The sequence below is a fragment of the Acipenser ruthenus genome, chromosome 6, assembly GCF_902713425.1.
Source record: "Acipenser ruthenus chromosome 6, fAciRut3.2 maternal haplotype, whole genome shotgun sequence".
Classification (NCBI taxonomy): domain Eukaryota; kingdom Metazoa; phylum Chordata; class Actinopteri; order Acipenseriformes; family Acipenseridae; genus Acipenser; species Acipenser ruthenus.
The window spans coordinates 3,774,727-3,797,174 of NC_081194.1; the positions used below are offsets into that span (position 1 = coordinate 3,774,727).

General features: G+C 35.3%; 1 protein-coding gene across 25 annotated transcripts in view; it reads right to left on the reverse strand.

Moving 5' to 3' along the window:
* Window positions 1-22,448, reverse strand: part of LOC117410391 (neurexin-1) — a 455,487-nt gene that overhangs the window by 185,836 nt on the left and 247,203 nt on the right. For 3 of the 25 annotated variants that reach the window (XM_034016886.3, XM_034016885.3, XM_034016884.3), the window contains exon 1: window positions 9,962-10,800. The exons of 21 other annotated variants lie outside the window; for them this stretch is intronic. In XM_034016886.3, the coding sequence (XP_033872777.3) occupies window positions 9,962-10,184 (223 nt within the window). In that variant the 5' untranslated portion in view covers window positions 10,185-10,800. Of the gene's footprint in view, window positions 1-9,961; window positions 10,802-22,448 lie in introns of those variants that run through there. One more of the 25 variants, XM_034016887.3, reaches the window with a different exon arrangement.

Sequence of the window (22,448 nt, forward strand, 5' to 3'; positions counted from 1 at the left end):
TGTAACAAAAAGGTTGTGCTATAAATAATTATAATTCTGATAATTGCATCTATTGTTTGTAAAATGCCACAGCAATTATCTCAATTCATAATCATCTTAATGCAGTATTACTATAAGATAGCATCGTGTTTACATTTGTTGTGAAATGTTTGATGTGAGCCCCGACTCACACTTAGCTAAGTAAAGAATGTCTTTAGCCTGTTAAATTCTGATTATTAAACTTTCTTTTTTGTTGAATTTCTCTATAATGTAATTTTCCTCTATTCTGAGCCAAGCCATAAAAGCTTACTGGAAGCCCACGCAAGATTTTAAGATTTTCCCAAACCATTCAAGCGCCAACGACTTTGGCTTGCATACTTCTCTGTGTTAAAATGATTGCACAAAAGTAGACATAAAATGACCTATCTGGGATTGCATGTATATTGTTTTTGCTGCACCTGGTAGAAAGTCTGATACAGTACATGCCAGTAAGGGCCTTCTTTCTTTCTGCAGTTTTTTGTATCACATTTTTCAAAGAAGTTCTAACTGTGTGGTATTCAGCACTGACCTTTTCTCAGGCAATTAGGCTTTTGTTGCTGGTGGTAAAGGTACTGCTATTTTCTGTGCCACAAAATGGCCGCTGCTATAACTCTGGATGGAAGAATGATTTTCCTGCTTGTATTTGTAACAAGGCTTCAGCTAATTGGTGGGTTTGCCAAAAGCCCCACCGTGTTGGGGGGGGGGGGTACAGTAACTTGCAATAATTGCATCAGCGCCTGGGGGGCATTCTTGTGGGATATGAAGTTAACCAAGTTAAAATTGTAAAATAACTGCAGAGCCACTGTGGGTTATAAAGACTGGGGGAGTATCTATTGTTTTGGGTTTATAGGTATACATTTAGGACTGCTGTCTTCAAAATGATATATTATATTATAAAAATATCAATATTTTGTGAGGAAACTGTAGCCAGTGACTTGTCATGTTTTTTTCCCTGTTTCTTTTTTTTTTTTTTTTTTCTTTTCACGGTGCTAGTATTAATAATACTAGGTATTATATACAATCCTGGATATAAACCGGTGCTTTTAACTCATTATTTATAATACAGTATCTTCATGAGAGGTAAGGGGAACTTAAAACCTCAACATTCCCCACCAGACCTCACTTAATCGCTTTTCTTTAAATAAAATACAGCACAATATGCCAGCTACGGTCTTTTAGGCATTTGTTGCAAAAATGCATTATGCTGCTGACCTCATCTGCTACTCCTGCTCTGTCAGGTCTCATATCAATCTGTGGTGAAATTACAGTGCAACTGAAGAAAGCACAGAAAGAGGCTCAATGAGTTATACAATGAGTTTACGAACGATCACAAGATTTTACCAATGTGAAGGATAAGGATGAGCCAATAAACGCTGGGATAAATGATGTGTTGAACATTTATTGAAATAATCAAGTGTGTCATACGACAGATAACCACTATAATGACCATCTGTGTGATAAAGGATCAGAAAAAAAATGAATTACTGCTTAAAGCATTGGGTATGCTTCTTCTCCAGCCCAGCAGTTTCCAGTTTTGTCCTTTGAAGGAACCACAAATGATAACAGAAATAATTAGCAGTTGGACATTATTATTCACTGTGTTATATACACCTTCATTTTTTCACTTTAGCATAATCATGCACCCAAACTCTATTAAAGATAACCCCTTAGAAAAAAGGAATGTTTTTTTTTAATTTTTTAATTTTTTTTTTTTTTTCTCCCACAGGTCATTTTAATACTATAAAATATGTACATTACGGTTTAATTTATTCATTCTTCATTAGGATTCTTTCTTATTTCAAATTACAGCACATAATTCAATTTGGAAAATTAGGGAACTTAATTCTGATCAACTCTACAAAGCACCCCAAGGTTGACTGTAGACCTTAACTACAGAGCACAAAACAAATGACTTGGGGTAAGAAATAAAATAATTTGCCCCTAACAATCTTTTCAGATCTTTTATAAATCTATCAAATAATGAAATGACTTGTGTCAAAGACATCTTTATGGAGAATATATCACTAATATGGAACCATTTGAATTACATAATAGAACTAAAGAGTTGATACAGATTATTAGATTAACTGTGATGTACACAGTTAATGTAATTAACAGTATCATCTATTATCACGCCTTGCTTGGTTAACACAGCAAAAACTCTCCTTCAACAATTCAATTACACTTACTGTATGTATATATATATATATATATATATATATATATATATATATATATATATATATATTTTTTAATTAATTGATGGCCAGTTCTGCACTGGAAGTCTTCCAGGACATGTGCACTAATATTGCTTGATCATTGTAAGATGTTATTACAAGCAGCTAACAATGTCTTTTTTTCCCTGTATTATTTAGTCCTTGCAAAAACTCTGCACAAAATCAATAACATGTGTTGGTTCCAAGGCATTGGAGCTTGTATAGAGATACTTATCAGAAATCCATCAGCCCTGTTCCACTTCTGATTACAGCACTGCAGATCGTCAAGAGACAACATCAAAGAATGAATCTCTCATCGCGACATGAGGACCCAGCCACCGGGATGATAACATTATAGAAGCCACAATGCACAGCAGACCTACAAAACACCAGCCTCCCTGTCCATGCAGCCACAGCACAGTTCACCCTCTCATCCATTTCTTCATTAGTACATAGGTACAGCCTATTAAAATGGATTACAATCATTTCAATCGCTTTTTTAGGCTTTGATAGAAAATCTGGGATTAAAACACAAAAGTTACATTATACATGTTCAAGAGCCTGACAAAAGGTCTTACACAGCAAGTGGCCAATACATTACTTTTAAGCATCTTCAATCTGGAAGTGGCTCTGCCACTTGAATTGGTTAATTCGGCTGTTTTCTAGAGGTTTTAAAATCGACGATACAAGTCTCAAGCCACTGAACCATTTAATTATTTCCTTTTAAAAAAGCCCTGATACGATGATAATTTCATATATAGCTGATTACAATTTAGCACAGCTTTACGAGAAGCTGCTATTGTCGCTTCAATATGGCTTTTAGATTCAAGCCACATGTAATTATTTAACTGGATTTGTTTCTGGAAGTAATAACTGCATGCAAAGTATAGAACAGAATGTTTCAGTATTATTACACACATATATAAGCAAATATCACTGCTACTAATATTACAAATTCAGTTTGAGTTGTTAGTGTTGATAAGAGAAATGCATTTAGAGTAGGTTGTTATTTTGTAGTTCAGTTCATTTTTTTGGTGTCAACTTGCATGCAAGAAGAGCATTTACCGAAATGTGTTTTATCTATAATAATATTAATAATAATAATAATAATAATAATAATAATAATAATAATAATAATAATAATAATAATTATTATTATTCTTATTATTATTCTTATTATTATTATCATCACTGTTGTACATGGTGAATGATAATTCTTATACACTGTGGTGGTTTGAGACCTGTGTATTATAAGATTAGGTGGTGGTGCGACACCCATGTGTAATAAGTAGGGCCCTGTGTTTTACGCGACCTGCTTTCTTAGGCTGCACTTCATTCATTCCCACCGCAAGGTGGTCATGTAGTCTGCTTAATTAAACCACTTATTGATTAATAATCTCCCAATTCCTTTAATCATCTCAATTAGTCATTCTATTAATGCGCATTGGTGTGTTGATTAGGTGGCAGCAGCAGCTACGGACATTTATTTAGTCATGCATCCCTTTATTACCAATACGTCTTATTCAGTGTTATTTTATTATTATTATTTATTTCTTAGCAGACGCCCTTATCCAGGGTGACTTACAATTGTTACAAGATATCACATTATACACATTATACAGATATCAAAATATTTTTTACATACAGTTACCCATTTATACAGCTGGGTTTTTACTGGAGCAATCTAGGTCAAGTACCTTGCTCAAGGGTACAGCAGCAGTGTCCCCCACCTGGGATTGAACCCACGGCCCCCCGGTCAAGAGTCCAGAGCCCTAACCACTACTCCACACTGCATTCTATTTCTTATAATGTGAAAATAAATAATTTAAATGTTTCAGTTTACTAGTAGGAACACATAATTTGTCCACAAATATATTAAAAGAAACAGCACTGATTCCCGGAACAATTTATATATAATACTGAAATCATAACATCAATGCTGTAACATATATATTACAAATATAACATAATAATAATAATAATGCAAGGTTGTTCGCAATCAGCTCATTAAGTGTCATTTACAGTTTCATGAAAGAAAATGTCCCATGCATTAAATGTTGCTATTAAACTTAAGCATCGTCAGTTGGTTAACCCTGCCCTCTTTCATAGATTGACGTTGTTCTGTAAAACCTTGGCCAGAAGAAGAAACACTTCTTTCAGCATCTACAGAATTGGTAACAACTGAGAAATATATTGTAGCCTTTCATGTTAAATTGGGAAATAATTATTGTAGTAATTATTCAGTTTTTCAGAAATGTCATGGAAGGTTTTTACACATAGTTTGTTTATTGCGGCGTCTGTGCTGTGTACCTCTTGTGCCATTGCTCAGTATGTATTAATTAATTCTGAAACTTTATTATATGTTTGATGGACTCTCACTTCACGGTTTTCAAACCACTGAATCAGATCCACCAGTCCCTTGGCATGCGTCGCAATTAGGTGTTGAGATTTTGAACTTTGTCACATCCAGTTAATAGTCACATTATTAAAATTAACTTCAAATGCGTTAAACGTTTCACAATGCCCTGTGCCACCAATGAGTAATTCACAGAGTGCAGATTAACTGTATCGGCTAATATTACTTTCAGTTCGGAGGTATTCAATTGTCCTTGGAGAACAAACAAAATGTGCAAAACATACTGATCTTTTGCATTTGTAGACTCGTCAGTAATTACAGATACACTGTCTGACATCTTTACCAGTTGTACAATTTTCATCTTGTGCAATTTGGGGTAGATATTCCCTTCTCAGTTGACCGACCTGCTGTAGGAATTGCTCCCGCATTAAAAACATTTTTGTTCAGAAATGCACGTAGTTTGGGATTGTCAATTTTTTCCAGGGGGAATATTAACACAAACAAATGCCTCTGTCAAATCGAAAATAACATCTCGTCTGCGTTCATAATTTTCGTTCCCCTTACGTTTTTTTACTGGAGGACGCCGTCTCATAGCTGTCAATGTCAGCCTTTCGTTTTCTGTGTTTTTCTGATGATACATGTCGGTCTATTGTTGACTTTCGCGTGGTCCAAAGATAAATGGCAAGTTGTGCAAAATAAATGATACCCGTTGGTGTACAGAACACCAATGAAATGCTTTTGATTGCGATGTCTTTGACTCCATGTTTTTTCTTTTAACGCATCAATTTACTCAATTACCATTTATACTCATAATTAGCTTTTTTTTTCTATTTAGTCAAAGTGTAATGTGTTGATTTCTTAATTGTGAATTCGATTACTATAACTGGAGTGGCTGCAGGGACATCTAGGGGATAGCAGCTGAATTACAATTGAAAAAAAAACAGGTCGCATAAAACGCAGGACCCTAATTATAAGATTGCCTGTGTATAATAAGATTGATGATTATACTGCAAACCTCAATTTAAAAAAAAAAAAAAAACTGTACCACCAGTACATGAACACAACAAATCACTGTCAATACTGAAACAAACAACAACGGCTGGCAGATTTAAAGCTGTATCCACAGAAGAGAGGGAGAGCAAATACGCAAGTACTCTTAGAAAAACAATAAGCACATACATTTTGTAAGAAATTCCCTCAGCCACTTGCCCTCCTTGGGATGTTAGGCCCTCAGAAACCAGAGACTCTGAGGGACGAGGAAATCATCCAACCCCATCCTCCAAAAAAGTCAGTGCATTTTCTACTCTCCGGTTCTTAGTAATAGTACATGTATTATTATGTACATCTTGTTTTGCTTTTTATTTTGAATTTTTTCAACTGTTAAAAATAAATATCTCGAGCTAGCACTCTCGTGGTTTACATGTCACCGGAAACCCTCGACAGAATTACAGCCTTATTATGTACAGTTGTGTGTACAGTATTCCTTATATTATTATTATTATTATTATTATTATTATTATTATTATACATATTTGAGTAAGTGGTTGTGAATATGGAAATCAATATGTATATACAGCCAAAAGAAACTTCTTTCTATTTAAATGTGTAGACTACAGAACAGGGTTAGCCTATGCAAGGATGCAAAGGGTAACCATGGGATCTGTTTTGTCACATCAGAAGTGACACTAGATAAAAGTGTAAATGAGGCGTGGAAAGACGAGACAATGAAGAAGGATGAACCTGTCTGTATATTCCAATAAGCCCTCGCTGGCTTCCAGTCAAGACACATCCCTCCCCCAGTCTATATATATATATATATATATATATATATATATATATATATATATATATATATATATATAATCTTCTTTATTTACTTTATGTAATCTTGCTACAATAATTTAAGTATTAAAAAATTGTTTATTTTTTCAAACCATATCCTACATCAGGGGTTTTCAATCAGGGGTACTTCGTCATAGGGGTTACGCAGGAGAAATAAAAAAATTAAAGAAAATAATGATCTTCAATTAATTTTGTAATGGTATTATATATTCTCTGAACCTCTGTGCCTAAATATTACATTTTTGTTTTGCAGCTCAAAGTGAACCACAGATTTGAAAAAAACAAATAAATACAACACCCACAGAGCCTATCAAGTCTGCACTTTCCACCTGTATGTGTCTGATTTCTACTCTGATATATAGGTGAAGCAGGCGTCTGGTGTTGTGCCTGTGGAGAGCGCTCTGTGCTGCTCATGAGCTTTGCTGTTTTCAACTTGTCATATCAGTAAAGCACAGTGTTTCTGCATTTTTTATTAAGTATAAATGCTCTGGTAAACATGACTAACAATCACAATATTCATACTTTGTTTTCGGTGTTTGAAATTGATAAATTTCATACTTGCAAAAGAAAAACGAAGGAAGAAAAGAGTACAGAAAGTGCAAAGCGACAGAAAGTTATACAGAGTCCCTTTGGTTAATTGCTGGCTTTAATAAAATAAGTTTATCACTGTTAATTATTATAGATTTATTTTGAGGTTAATGTTTTTGATATTGTAAACATTTGAAATGGCACACATAATTATGCTGAGATGGGAAGTAAATGGTAACATGATGAACATTTAAAGTGCAGGCTGTTTTGTATTATTTACAATAACTTTGCAGAATAGAAAGCGAATACGAGTGTTTCCAAAGAGATTCCTAAATAATAAAAGTCTTTTAATTGTGTGTGTCTTTTAATTGTGTGTGTCTTTTAATTGTGTGCGTCTTTTAATTGTGTGCATCCAAAGACATGCAATTAAAAGTTCTAAGAATGAAGCCTACTGTTTGGTATTCTGTTCTGAACCAGCTGGTTGCAAACTGTTGTGACAAATGATATATTAAATTTACAGAAAAAAAGAAACGTGTTAATCAGATTAGTCTGCCTTTTATTGCAACTGCGGTACCATTCAGGTCGCAAAAGTTGTAATGGGGTACTTTAGCTGAAACCTGCACACAGAAGGGGTACAGTTTCAAGAAAAGGCTGAAAACCCCTGTGCTACATGAAAGCATTGCAGTTGCTGTTAGGAATGATTGATGACACTTTTCTGCCTCTGTGACTATGCTGGAGTGCCATTCTCAATGCATTAGGTAAAGAGAACACATTATTTTATTTATTTGTGTTGCACATAAACTGCACAGTTAATAAATAGTGGTACATATGTTATGTATCTCTGCTAATTTAATACATAATGGCTCATAATGCTGGCAAGATATATAGGCCTAACTTCAAAGCAAGCTCATGCATGAATGTGGTTTAAAAATCAGTTTATTAGTATATAGCACACAGTTAAATACTATACTGTAGATGTACTAGTGTTGCACCTGTCACAATAGTTGCAGACCAGTTGGAAACGAGTCGTAAGTCTTGGGTGAAATGTACTAAACAAGCGCAATGCTATTTGTGACTTGTTAGTGGCAGCAGTTTTTCTTTGCAGTTAAAGCTTAGATTAATATGTAATTATGGGCGTTCCTGCATAAATTCGCAAACAGGCGGCAGAGATAGTGCCAATGAGATTTCTCAATTCTAATGAGATGTACAAAAGCTGCCGACAATTGCAACACTTACAATTGCATCACTTTGTTAATCGTTGCTGGCATTTCCCAGTCTGCTTGTTCTCGTACTTTGCCAGTTGTACACAATGCTTTTTTGATGCGAACACTCAAGTATTTAATTTTCACAGAAGTTAGGGTGTACTTACAAGCCTTAAAAACAAATTTCTGTGACATGTCTGGTTTCCCCAACGTGTTGGGAGCAATAGACTGCACACATGTGCCACTAAACCCTCTAGCTGATTCTGAGCATCTGTATAGGACCATAATCTATTTTGTGTAAATTGTCTAGGCTACTAAACAAAATGTAGTATGCTCATATTACATTTAGCAACAAAGACAATTATTTTGAAAAAACTGAGAAAATACTTACTGTGACAAATCTATGTGCCTATATAGAAATATATAGGCTTTAACATATAAATGTAGCCTATTCTTTATTGCAGACTGTTATTTACATCCTTAATACAGTCTTTAGTTATTTATATGCTTGTGCAAAAGGCTCGAAATTCACACCATATGTTTATATGATTGGACTTCATGTCAGGGGAAGGGCACACTGCACTGCATGCATTTCTTTGAGGTAAACATCCCATAATATCAAAGATGTAATGCTTTCTGGCATTTCTACAAGAGGTAGTAATACATTTACAGTTCCTTTAAAACGCTGATAAATTACATTAGCATTTCAACTGGTTTCATTTATGAGTGTAACTAAATATTCATTGGATTCAGATACATAACTTATATTCATCTATCTGATTTCAATGAAAAGCACACAGTATATTATAAAAATATGATTTCCCATTAATTGTTTAAATAAGGGGTCAGTAATGGCTGTTAAAAGGTGATTTACTAACTGCGGACCTTGTCGATTAAATCTAGATCACCTAATGTCATGACAAAGGTTGCCATTCACTTGTAATGATATTTGAATTGGATAGGGGCCATTTACTGTTATTATGGATAATTGTAGGCGAGGTACAAAGCGCAGAAAGCATCCAATACAGCCCATTTTATACAGATTTCAAGAATAAATCTTTGGAATAATTTTAGCAGCATAAGGTAGTACATTACAGCCTGTTTCAATGTGTCTCTGGAACATTGAAAAGCAAATGAGCCAAAAACAAGTGCAAACTCAATCGAGATGGAAGACAGTGCGCCAAGAATCATTTGCTTGTGCCAAATATTTTTAATGCTGGTGCCAATAATTTGCAGCACTGCTGGCCTGACTACCTAATGGAAACAGTTTTAAGTCTCGGGCTATACAGGTAGTTTCCCTCTGCATCCATGCTTCTCTGGGTTCATTTAATATGGCATTGTCTCTCACAGTCTTGGTGTCAGCCATCGACCTGTACATTACAATGCATGAACACTATTTTCGAAAAACAAATATCGAGTAATGAAATTTAAAATGAAAGAAAATATAAAAGGATCATATTCCTAAGGAAAACGTATTTAAACCTGCTGAAAACAAAAACAGTAACAAAAAATGTAATAAATACATGTCACTGATTGAAGCTTGTTTTCTTTTTCTGAAGATGCCATTTGAAAAAAATCAACACTAGCTTAAAAAAGTGGTACAACATACAGGTTTTGAAGCTAAGCATGAAGTTTAAATTATGTGAAAGACACAGTAGCCCTTTAAAACAGCTGGAATCAAACTGCCTTATATACCGTTAACTGCTATTAATCCCCTACAATGGGTATTCAATCCAAAAGGGAGGTGGAGGACAGATTACAGGTGTCACCAAATGCTATAGGTAAGAAAAAAGACCCACCATGACCTGCTCGCAGGGAGGCAGGGGACTTGTAGATTGCAACAGGCACTGAGTGATGTTTGCTGCCTTGAAAGTGATGCACATGATGAGATCCTAGGCTTGAAGCGCCCCATGCCACTCCTACAAAACAACTGAAAGTCAAGGGAACTATCCAAAAAGCCAAGCGCACAGTGATGGCAAGAGAGCCTGTGCTTGGATTGTAAAACATTCTCTGGCACACCATGTTCCCTGAGTTGAAAGAAGTCTCTGCAAGCAGCCCCCTGTTTGTTGGACCCTCACAAAGCCACACAGCCCATGATACTAGTCTGTCATCGTTTCTCTTTTTAAAAAAAGAAATCTTCTCCTCATCCTTTGTTAGGAAATCCACATCACCGTAGAGTAATAATAAAAATCCAGTCTCTAATTCTCTGCCCCAGTTGAGTGAAGAACAAATGAAGATCCACTATAAATTAGCTACAGTAACATCAGAAACAAAAAATCAAAAAAGGATTACTGGCACTCCACTTTGGAACTGAGATAACCCAAGTTTTTTTCTTGTATTTAAAGGACATCCAAAACAATCCACAGGATACACAGCATCTCCTGTATGATAAGAGATGCTAAAGCAAGCCCCGTTACTTCAGATAGAAATGGCAATCCAGGTTGAACACACACTGTAACACTCACAGACCCCCAGCCTCGCCACGGCTACTCATTAACTTCCTGCTCCTGGAACCTGAATGGACACACGGTATTGACAATAAGACAAGAGGATGCTATTTAGTGGATATGAAAGAGACTGGAACAGACCACGCTGCTGAGGAGAGGGCTATGCAAATCTGCAGTCTCCAAACAGCAAATCACTGAAGCCTAGATGCAATGCAGAGGAAGAGCCTATTTGGAAAAGGGGATGTACAAGCTGACTCTGCTATTGTAGCAATGCCTTTTCAGTGCTACATGTTGCAAAAAGGTCCTTAGATGAAACACATACTAAATTTAACAGATAGCAATAGCTTGCAAGAATGCAGAGTGTGATTTTCTCCCTGGTGAGTAACATACACAGTGTAGACTCCCCTCCTAGCTTGCTTTAGTTGTTCCAGTGTCTTGGGAAGCTTATGCACATTAGAAAGAAATGGACAAAACCTGCCACATAAGGCACTTAAACTAAAGCAGTTGAATATGCTTAGGTACAATGTACTCATCCATCTAATAGAATGACCCCTTTAATTCTCCACCCTCCAGGTCAAACTAAAAAAAGAACATAATAATCTACACATGTTTTTTAGTTTGCTCATCGACCACAAAGCTTTCACACCAACCAGTTTCAGTTATGTTTCATTGAAAACCAGATAGCTGGCTCACATATTTAAATTAACAACTACACAATAGAGATCAATTTTGTCTATTGTGTGGAATTCAGGTAATCGACAAGAGGATGCCAGGTTATTTATAACAAATTAATATTTAAAATATTTGCTATCTATTTAAAACAGATACACGCAGAATAATTGAGAGTAAATAGCTTTAAACTCAAACCAGCGGGGTGCAAATAGAAAAAAGAGATGATACATAATCTGAACTTTTTGATATGCATTTTAATCTTAATATTAATGTCTTGCTATTCGTGCTATATTAAAAAAAAAAAAAAAAAGATTTTGTTTTAAAAACTGTGATTGCTCCTGCCATTTATGTATCTTTCAGCTACAAAGAAGTCAAGACAGCAAGCATGACATAGGGAATGAAATGTACCTCCTTACTATTTCAAGCTGTCTGTTCACATATTAAACATTACAGCTGCTTCTAGTAGACTTCACAGAATGTACCAGGGTAACGTTTCAGATGGCTTTGACAGGCATGTCAAACTATAAAAGAACCTAGTAAACAGTCACCAATAAATTAAAATGTGGTATATAGTTGAACATTATTGTGATTATAGTGATATCCTAAAACCACGACAAAGCAGATGACTTTAATGTTGATACTTAAATAACATCAAAGTAACTACTATAGAATAAAGATTGCATATCTTTATTCCTGATTTTTATTTTTTTTATTTTTTTTCAATCCACAACACTTAGTATTGTGCTGGCCAAATTAAACTTGATCCGAGCATGGATTGGTGTATGATGAACAAGCATTGGGGAATGCAAAAGCCTGAACTTTACAGAACAGAAAGGTGACACAATTAAAATTATTTAAAGCAAAGGCCATATCAATTCATTCACCGTGGACACATGCTACACAGACATGTGTGTAGAAAGACATACAGCAGTATTAAAATAATTTTATATCTTCAACTATTTTATTTTGCGCTGGAAATGCTATATTATTAGGAATATTTTTAAGAAAAAATAATACTAAAGAGATATTTTATAGTGTGTGTGTGTTTCTGCATATGTATCTTTCCTCTTATACACAACCAAAAAAAAAAAAAAAAAAGATTTTCTACTCAGACAAAGCAAGCACAAAACACCCAGAAAGGATAATACCCTCAAACAAATCCCCCATCGACTTTATTTATAAAATATCTACATACATTTTAACCATAATCATTTATAACTGAAATATGCAGAGTTTAAATTTAAATGTATTTTTACTTGTTGTTCGGCTCCACCTGGTGGTTATATTGTGTAATTACAATTTTTAAAGAGATTTTAAATTAAAAATCAAATAGCGTCTTACAAGGATCCGTTATTCTTATTATTATTATTATTATTATTATTTCCATTATTTCCATTCAGTTCACTAGAACACATTTCATACAACACATTATTTTAAAAGCAAAAAAAGTGCTTGAAATTTAAAGTTCATTTTAAGTTGAAAGCGAAGTGACAACACAGAATCATAGCACATGGTTTGGTTATTTCCATTACGTGTTACTCAGCTAGCATGTTACTCCAGCACTAGCTAGATAGGCCTGACTGAAATTAAAGGTGTTAGGAAGCTATTAAACTAATTGAATGGATATTATTGACATTCTGTAAAAAACAGATGGGCCTTCCAAGTAAATGGCTGTGAAAAGATGGATGAGACACACCCCACTGGCTCATTGGTTTAACTGTGTCTCAATATAAAGGATTGGGGGGGTGCTGACAGTTAATTTTAACAGGACTTTATTATACACATACAGTAACAGCCAGATGAAATCAAGGGTAGTGGAGTAGTGGTTAGGGCTCTGGACTCTTGACCAGAGGGTCGTGGGTGCAATCCCTGGTGGGGGACACTGCTGCTGTATCCTTGAGCAAGGTACTTTACCTAGATTGCTCCAGTAAAAAAAAAAAAAACTGTATAAATGGGGAATTGTATGTAAAAATAATGTGTAAAAAAAAAATGTAATTGTATGTAAAAATAATGTGATATCTTGTAACAATTGTAAGTCGCCCTGGATAAGGGCGTCTGCTAAGAAATAAATAATAATAATAATAATAATGACTCTACTTGTTATTCTGTAGCTCAAGTTCGCAACGAGCTTATTTCATATGAGTAGTACTAGAAACAATTAATAGTACTAGAAACCTTTTAAAATGTGTGTGAGTGGAATTAAGAGTGTCATGATAATTACTCACTAGGCAGTCAATGACTGGATGCATGTGGGTGTGTGATTTGGGTGTGTGATTTACCCAAGGGGTCTCCCTCAGTCCCCATGGTAGTCTTCAACACAGGCAGGATGGGACACATCTATCACAAAGGTGTGGGAGAGGAGGCATACCCCAGGGATGAAACAGAGAGAGCGATTTGGGCTGTGGGGGCAGTCATTGCTCCACCTACTTAACCTCACCAAGGCTACAACTGAAAGAGGGAGTATTCAGGTATGCTTGCAGGGCTGTGAGGAGAATCTGTTCTGGCACCTGCGTGCACCATTCCTAAGTGTGCCATTGTCCTCAAGCACCAAACTAATAAATACTTATTTTTTGTATTTCTTGCACACAGTACAGTAGTCATTTTCAATGAAAGGACAGCCATTGATTATGCACATTATTATTATTATTATTATTATTATTATTATTATTATTATTATTATTATTATTATTATTATTATTATTATTATTATTTGCTCAGAGATCCCTGTACTATACAGTACTGCTACTGTACCTAATTCATACTCACAATCTACAAGACATATCAACAGAGTCTTTAGCAGGTAATCTGAAACAGCAAAATAAACTGCATAGTTGTTTTTTTAAAGATATTCCAACATATGTTGCCAGGCTAATTCCCCTAGACCTAGAGGACCATGTATTTATCTTGACAGGTGTTAGAGAAAGCGCTTCAGTGGCACTGTTACTTGTTGCTATGAGCTACACTATAATACACTACACGTGCAGACTAATGACATTACTTTATTGCATTCTAAATAACATTAAGCAGCACTCTGGATTGAAGTAATTGAGCTGCATTCCTGCAATAAACCCTTCCTTTGACATTTGATACAGACCTTTTTTTCTCACCTGCTTGTTTCAAGACAAGTGCCACTGATAATCTTTATCTTTCTAACCCCCTACACCTGAACAGTTAATTAGAGAAAACTGTGAATGGTGGCCTCATACAGGCAGTGATACCTAAATGAATGATTCTGATTTCCACCTGGTGTTGTTGGTGCAATTCCCAGTCCCTTTTATGTGCATATGCAGAGCTGAAGGGCGGATATTACAATCATTAATGAGGCTGATTGCATCTCTTCCACATATCACGTCGGAAATGTCAATTCAATAGTAAAGACAAAATAGATATATAAAGATATCTTACACATGGGAGAAGTAATACGCAAAAAACACTCATTATCACATAATAGACGTATCTCCCCCAACTCAACACGACACGACCATCATGACAGTAACAAAAGACATAAAGAAGCGTTCTTACCTTTGTATAAGTTAGTGATCAGCAGATGTGTCACAGCGTGTGGTTTTCACTAACTACTGTGCAGAATAAATTATTCTTTTTCTATGGGTAAACATCAGGACTTTCTTCCTATGCATTGGGACGCGGAACATTTGCTAGGAAATCGGGACTGTCCCGACAAAAATAAAACTGCTTGATTACATTTTTTAAAAATAATAATAATAATCTGCGATCAACTTCAGTTGACTAATCGGTCCAAGAAAATTATTAATCAGAGCAGACCTAATATATTGTATATACCGTTTACTACATTATTCTGTAGTGTAATTTGGAATAATTATTTATCTGTACAGATACTTGTAGTGTTGACTTCGGTCCTCATTTACGAAAGGGCACTAAACATGGTGCACCATAATTGCACACTAGGTCATTATTCACATAGACGGGCACAGGAAAAAAGACGGTGCATCGCTAGTTTGTCGCTCTAACAAATTCATTGTTCCATATCACCAGATTTATATAGCACCCTTTTTAATATAAACATGTAATTAATCCCCCTATTGTTCCTTTGCTAATTCTGCATTTTTGTTATTTGCTAAGCTTAAAATGAGTGTGTCTCCAGGCAGAATGTATTTATTTTATGAAACAAGCAGTGTCTCGTGACTGCATATTCCTTACAGTGAAAGTAAAGCATGACATTAAGAAATATAAGCACAGAGCACTGCAGTGATCCAAATGGCATTGTATTTTGGAAAACACAAAGGGGCAGGTGTAGTAATATGGGCCAGTCGCAGTGCAAACATACCTCGATTTGCATTTTCATTGTGACACTCAGCATTTTGTTGTATGTACTAACAGAAAATAAGTTAATATTCTAATTTAAATATTTGTTGCATCTTTTTCATGAGATCTCGATTGTTCTTACAATAATAAGAATATGCACTCTATTTTTGCTAACATTAAGTACAGTAGCTTCAGTATATTTAGAAGACTAACAGTGGACTAAGTTGACAAAATTCTTGGCCATAGACTAAGACACTGACTAAAACCAACATCTAATGATTAAGAGTGGACTACATTTTTAACAGCTTTAGTTGACTAGACTAAGAGAACAACTAAATTCAATCTTCAGACTAAGACTAGAAGTCCACAGGTTGTCGTCAACTAGACTAAGACTATGACTAAGCAGCTACGTGAGTACAGCCCCTTGCTCTGAAAAAGTAACTGAGCCGGAGCGTTGCTGTGTCTGTTTGTTTGTGTTTTGTGTAGATGGCGAGTGATTGGGAGCTGAAGCAAACAAGCCAGCAGAACCCCCCCGATATCACCACAAGCACAACACTTCACTGGACACTCACTTGGAGAACTTGTCTTTTCCTCGGCACTTTAGATTATTGTGTGTGTGTGTGTGTGTGTGTGTGTGTGTGTGTGTGTGTGTGTGTGTGTGTGTGTGTGTGTGTGTGTGTGTGTGTGTCAAAAAATAAACTGTCTTGTAAATAAGACCCTTTGTTTGGACATCACGTCATTCCTGCACCACTCACATCCTGACAGTGACCTTGGTGCCCTTTGTGTTGCTCTGTAGAGCCCTGAAATTGCTATTACAGTAAGGATTGAATTCAACATCAGTATTGTTGTTTGCTTTTAATAGAGCAATAATCCTAAAACAAATATTCCAAAATAAATAAAAAGCAACCTAAGAAATTATGAGGTGCACTATAGTTATGTTCTGTATGGAATTAACATGATCCAACATGCTTTATTTAAATTCTACAGATTTTATGATTAGACTTTTTAAATTAGACTTTTTATTTAGTGCAGTGCTTTTAATCTATGTCACAAGACCGTTTAGAAATAAATAAACATACAGTTTGATTTTCTGATACCCATCCCTGCCTTTAAAACCATTGAGCAAAGCACTGACAGAATAACCTGCATGTCAAGCCTTATTCTGGGTATATGCACTCCTTTTATATCCCCCAAACACGATTCATTTAATCTAAATATTGGTTTCCAGTAGTATGGGTGACAAAATATTACACAGCTTAGAATTTAATAGAGCAGATACTTTATTTCTGTTTTGTTTTGTCATGTACATTTCCCTGTCTCTTCAGTGTTTTAAATGTCTACTTGAGATTTAAGGATTGTTTCACAGTCTGAAAACGTTATTATTTATTTACTTCAACAACAATTTACCAGTCAGGGACTCGGTTAAGTCAGCAAGGATAAAGAAAACAACTAGATGCCTCGGGGGAAGAAAAGCAGCGATTACATTTTACTTTGGAGAGCCCAGCACTGGCTACTATGGGCCCTAGGAAAGCAATGAATCATGAAGAGCTGCAATTCTGTACCTTGGGGATTAGGCAATGCCTTCTTTTGTGCTGTTACATTTCAGTTTCTGGTTGCTTTTTCCAAAGAACAATGCTTTTTTTTATTTTTTATTTTTTTGTTCCAGAATAGATTTAAAGGAGTAACTTTTAGCGAATGCAAACACATATTTTCTAACCAATCAATGTTATAGATTATTTTTGCTTTACCCACAGTTACTGGTTGTATCGATGGAATGGGGGGAAAAGAAGTCTCAATTAAGACTCAGGCATGAAAAGACGATAATGTAGCTAATGAGAATAAATGGACACTAGGAAAAAGGGAATTTCAAAGATTGTTTATATTATATAAGTATTTGAATACTACATTAATAATGTATACGGCACATGTTAAATACATTACAAGGATGAATGCACTTAAAATAAAATCTCAGAAATACGCTTTTTAGAAAACGTCTTGGTAATTAATCTGAATTGTGCATTTATTGAACTAAATAAATATAAATAAGTATAAACCCAGGGGACTGCTGTCATTTTTCACCCATATTACAACAGAATTGATTGACTTAAGACAGGACACTTATTGAAAACTGAAAACAAGGTCAGCAAGAGATTATTTTGAACTGAGCAATACATCTTTTAACTGTGACACTTTATAATATGTAATTTTTATCGACACCATTGCAGTTAGCATAAAATTAACTTAAAAGAGACCAGAGTTTATAAATCACCATATCATAGTGCTATGTTGTGGGAAGGTATGCTACGCTATACTGGAATGTAATAAAATGAAAATATTCTTGCGAAATATAGTTAAGAGATCTAGGGGGCGGTTTCCTAATATTATCTCTTTTTCCTCAGGCTGTCTCTTTTATTTTTCAGTTACGATGTATTAGTGATCATATATTGAGTACTGTTCTGACACATTGCAATATAATTTAGAGTGATGGCGGTGGCCGTTTTCTTTAACCCCAAACAGATCAATTGAATTTATTTCAGGCTTCGGTAGAAAGGCAGTTTGATATCTTGCCTTTGTAAAGGTCAGAAGGTTAATTCACCATAATCATAACACTCCAGTGCGGTGACAAATTAGAAATTCGGTTTAGGAGTTTTGCAAGAGGCCTTTGGTACACTGTGGCAATGTGCCCCACCCCTGTGTGCATTTCTGTGTTATATGTTGCATGTGGTGTGTAAATGTTGGTGTATTGTAGTTGTTGCACGGGATATAATGTGGGTAATGAGCACGAGTGTTTAAAATGTATAATTATATTTAGGCACGGGGATTGCACTTCACTTCACGTGCATTTAAAGTATTTAATATGTGAGCATTGGGTTGCACGGAATTAGTTCACGTGCTGGGATTCAAGTGAATAATTAATTAGTAATTGAATCCCGGCACAACAGTATAGATAGATGCATTCACTCAGGGTTGTGTGTTCAGTGAGTGGAGAACAGGTGTGGAGAGGAGAGAATTTAAAGTAAAACAAAGGAAAATATCAGTATTTCTACTCACCGTGTTTGTTTGTCTGTTCGTTCACTGTTTGTTTAGTGTTAATCGTTTTTGTTTGTCTATTTATTTTGGCCTGAAGTGCTGTGTCCTGTTTTCTGTTTAAACATTTTATTTTTCAATAAACCTACTGAGCGCAGCCATTGCGTTTCAATTTCAAACTGAGTACTGCCTGTCTGTATGTTTCTTTCTGGCCTGACGTCACCACTGCGGCTAGCCTGTCACATACATGTTTATAGTGGTATTGACGAACATGAAACATGACACTTTGTATTCCAACTACACCCATAATTATAGGGAGTATGTAAAAATAAGTTAACATTGGTTGAGCAGTGGTGCCATAAATAATTATTGAACTGTGCAGTCTAAGGGCTCCATGTACCACTGATTTTTCTTCCATATCTTGACTTTTCTAAGTTTTTTGTGGCTTTGTAGACCTACCCGCGATGTACTAAACTCATTTTCACATTTGTACTGCAGGCTATGTTTTGAGACGCACATGTTTTTTTTTGTTGTTTTTTTTTATAGAAATGTTTTCATACTAACTTTTGTACTTCATAACATTAATTAAAAAATCCAGTTGATGCCTACAATAAACATGTTTTGTGACTAATTTGAAGATGTTAATATGTTTGAATATTAACTAAATGGAATTATTAATCTACAAAATGTATTAAAATGTTTGGATATACTGTTACTTGATTGATTACTGTCTTGTCAGAATATGTAATGTTGAAAAAAAATGTTTTGGCTGATTCAGATTTTGCTGCTGATGTATTTATTTTCAAAAGGTTTTCTTCAGGTTGTGCTGCAGCAGTGTGCCACGTTTTTTTCTTTTCATTTTTTTGGCGGTGGGGGAGGGGGGGGGTTACTTTCACAGTCTTTCACCAGGTCCCTGTAAATCCTAGATCCGGCACTGGTCCCAGTGAATTCATTTTGTTAGTTATTTCTTTCCATGTTTTGCTTCTTAATGTTTTTGGCCCTGTGAAGTGTTAAATAATATTTCCTGATTTTTTTTCCATTTTACTAACTTTGTGGAAATGTGTTTTCTTTTCTTTTTGGCCGGTGCCATAGTTGCATCAAGGTCGCAGTCTGCAGAAGAAGAAGCTTGATCCTATTATATTTGCCTACTACATATTTCTATTCACTATCCCACTCATTTATCTAGATAGATTTTGGCTTTCCCTGTTGCTAATATATTTATAATGAGATACAAATTCTGATCTCTCCTGTATAAAGAGCAGTAATTTATGTTGTTTGTAAACTTGCGGTGATATTACGGTAGTTGTTCACGAAAAAAAAAAGCTGTTTAGTATATCGCACACAAAAACTTCAACGAAGGACGGAGGTTACGAATTCACAGTATTTACGGACAGGTAAGTAATATTAGTACATACAGCCCTACATAACTACATAACGTCTTAAATTGTATACATCAGAAATGAAAAGGTCTAGCATGAACACGCACACGCAGCATTATTTCTCTTAAGAAATCATCCAGGTTGCAACATTAATACAAAAAAAATGGATGTGCTAAAACAAATACCAGCTTGATTCTGGAGATGCTATCCTCCTTTGAGCACAAATCTAAAAGTAGCACACCAGGACGTGAAAGAGTGTGATTTCAAATCTGTAGACGTTGTCTATGTAAGGCTAGTCCAAAGTATAAATGCAACAATCAAGACTGAACAACACATAAACATAAACTTCTACATAAACACTTGGGCACATTTACATACAGAGTAAGAGAAGTGGATAACGTCTTAACATGTTCTATGATGCTGCTGGAATTCTTACAGTGCAGTTGTTTATACCTCATAATACTATTGTAGGGTCATTCATGTGAGAAATTAAAATTGGAATTCAGGCAAAAGTACTAGTAATCATTAATGAACAAGCTATCAATTTGCATTTTGAGTAGAGTCAATGGCACTAAGAAGTTCCAGTAGACCACATGTTCTAAATGATCTGTTCCAAAATGTTCATTATAGACTCTGAACTTTAACCAGCAGAATTTTTATAGAAATAGCAGTAACTGTAAACAGTATTTTCATTGTCATGGCCAAATATAATCAAAGCAACTCTATAGGCTTTCCAGTAGGCTTATTAACTACTGTGTCTGTAATACACATTATAATTCAAAGGCGTTTAATACCTTTAATAATCATATTGTACTATATGATAAATTATTTTAATGAGTGTACTGCATTACAACAGATCTCCTCTCTCATTTTAATGCATGATCTCTCACTTTTAAAGTCAGTCTCTTAATATACTTTACGGTCTCTTAATCACACTTTACATTTATTAATCATAATTACTTTAAAATATATTTCCAGGTTTTATATCTAGATCCTGTAAGTTGTAGAAGTCTCAGTTCAAAATGTGATCCAATTAGACATGTCAGAGCAACCAAGTTCACAGAATTAAGGCATTCCAGGAGACCACTGCACTCCTCTGTAGTCAACAGCACTGGGAGAGGGACAGCTGGAATGGCTGCAAGCTGCCCTATACATGACAGCTGGCAATATTTTCCACTGATACACAGCCAGATACGCAGTCGGCAGCCACAAGATCAGAGACAGCTTCCCTGTATTCATTCGCCTCCTGATGGTAAACCCATCACTGAGGAATGCTATCTGTAATCCCGTGTGTCTGTGTGTGTGTGTCTTCAAAACCAAGATACTCTGCATCTCTTGGCAGCATTTGGTTCTTGAACGTAGAACGACTGTAGCATATCAGCTCTAGACTTCTGCTGGTGAACAGGATTAGAAGTAAAAGACATGCACTCCTGGATAGCTACTAAGGAAGATAATGGGTATCTGGTTGAAGATGCCCATAAAACAGCAAGTCAATTATGCAGTCAATTTATGAAGAACATGATATTTTATACAGGCGATGTGTCGAGGATGCACTACGATCCCACCTACATTGTAGAACAACTACGGTTACTGTATGCGCCAGAGTCAGACCGGACTAGGCTACGGCACATCATAATTAAGCATGGTGTCAGTGGAAGCTGATTTGTTCTGTGCCGTCTGTATTTCACATGCTAGATTCTGTCTGGTTGTGTGAAAGCATGGTGGCTGATTGTTGCATGTGTATAGGGAAGAACGTAATATGAAATGGTTTATTCATTGAGGGTTAGATTATTATACTCACTTGTAAGCAGTTGGACATTTACCCTATACTACGACTATGACTACGACTACTACGACTAATAATAATAATAACACTTTTCTTTTTTTCAAATATACTGCTGTAGCATCAAGATATTCAGTGAAGTGTAGAAGGGGATTAAGAATACAAAGAGATGCAGTAATTTGACTTTTACACCGCAATTTATACACACAGCTGAAACAAAATATTCTAGGCTACGTTTGTCAATATCCTCATTTAATATGTTAGAAAATGTAAAAATCATACAGAAATGCATAAAAAAACACTTCATAGTGTTGCAAAATATGATTCAATTATAGTTAGTGATTATTCAGTCGATACTGTTTGCTCTTCCATGCTGGTTAACTGCTTTACTTTTGTTTTTGGTCAATAACGTGAGTAATATCCTGATGTTTTATTAAACTGTTTAAAGGTTAAAGAAATGAGAAAAATTGCTTCTCATTTGCTCTTGAAATTAAGCACAGCATAATGAGAATTTGTTAAACGTCGGAGTTGCAGATTTCATTGAAAAGATCATTAAGTGTATGGATTTATACATTTGTGTTACTCCGCTGGATTTAAGTTATTTTAAGCACATAAATAGCCTGCTTTGCAATACCAAATGCAGCCCTCAAGTAAGCTTTTCAGTGACTAGCAGGTAGATACACTGCAGCTGTAA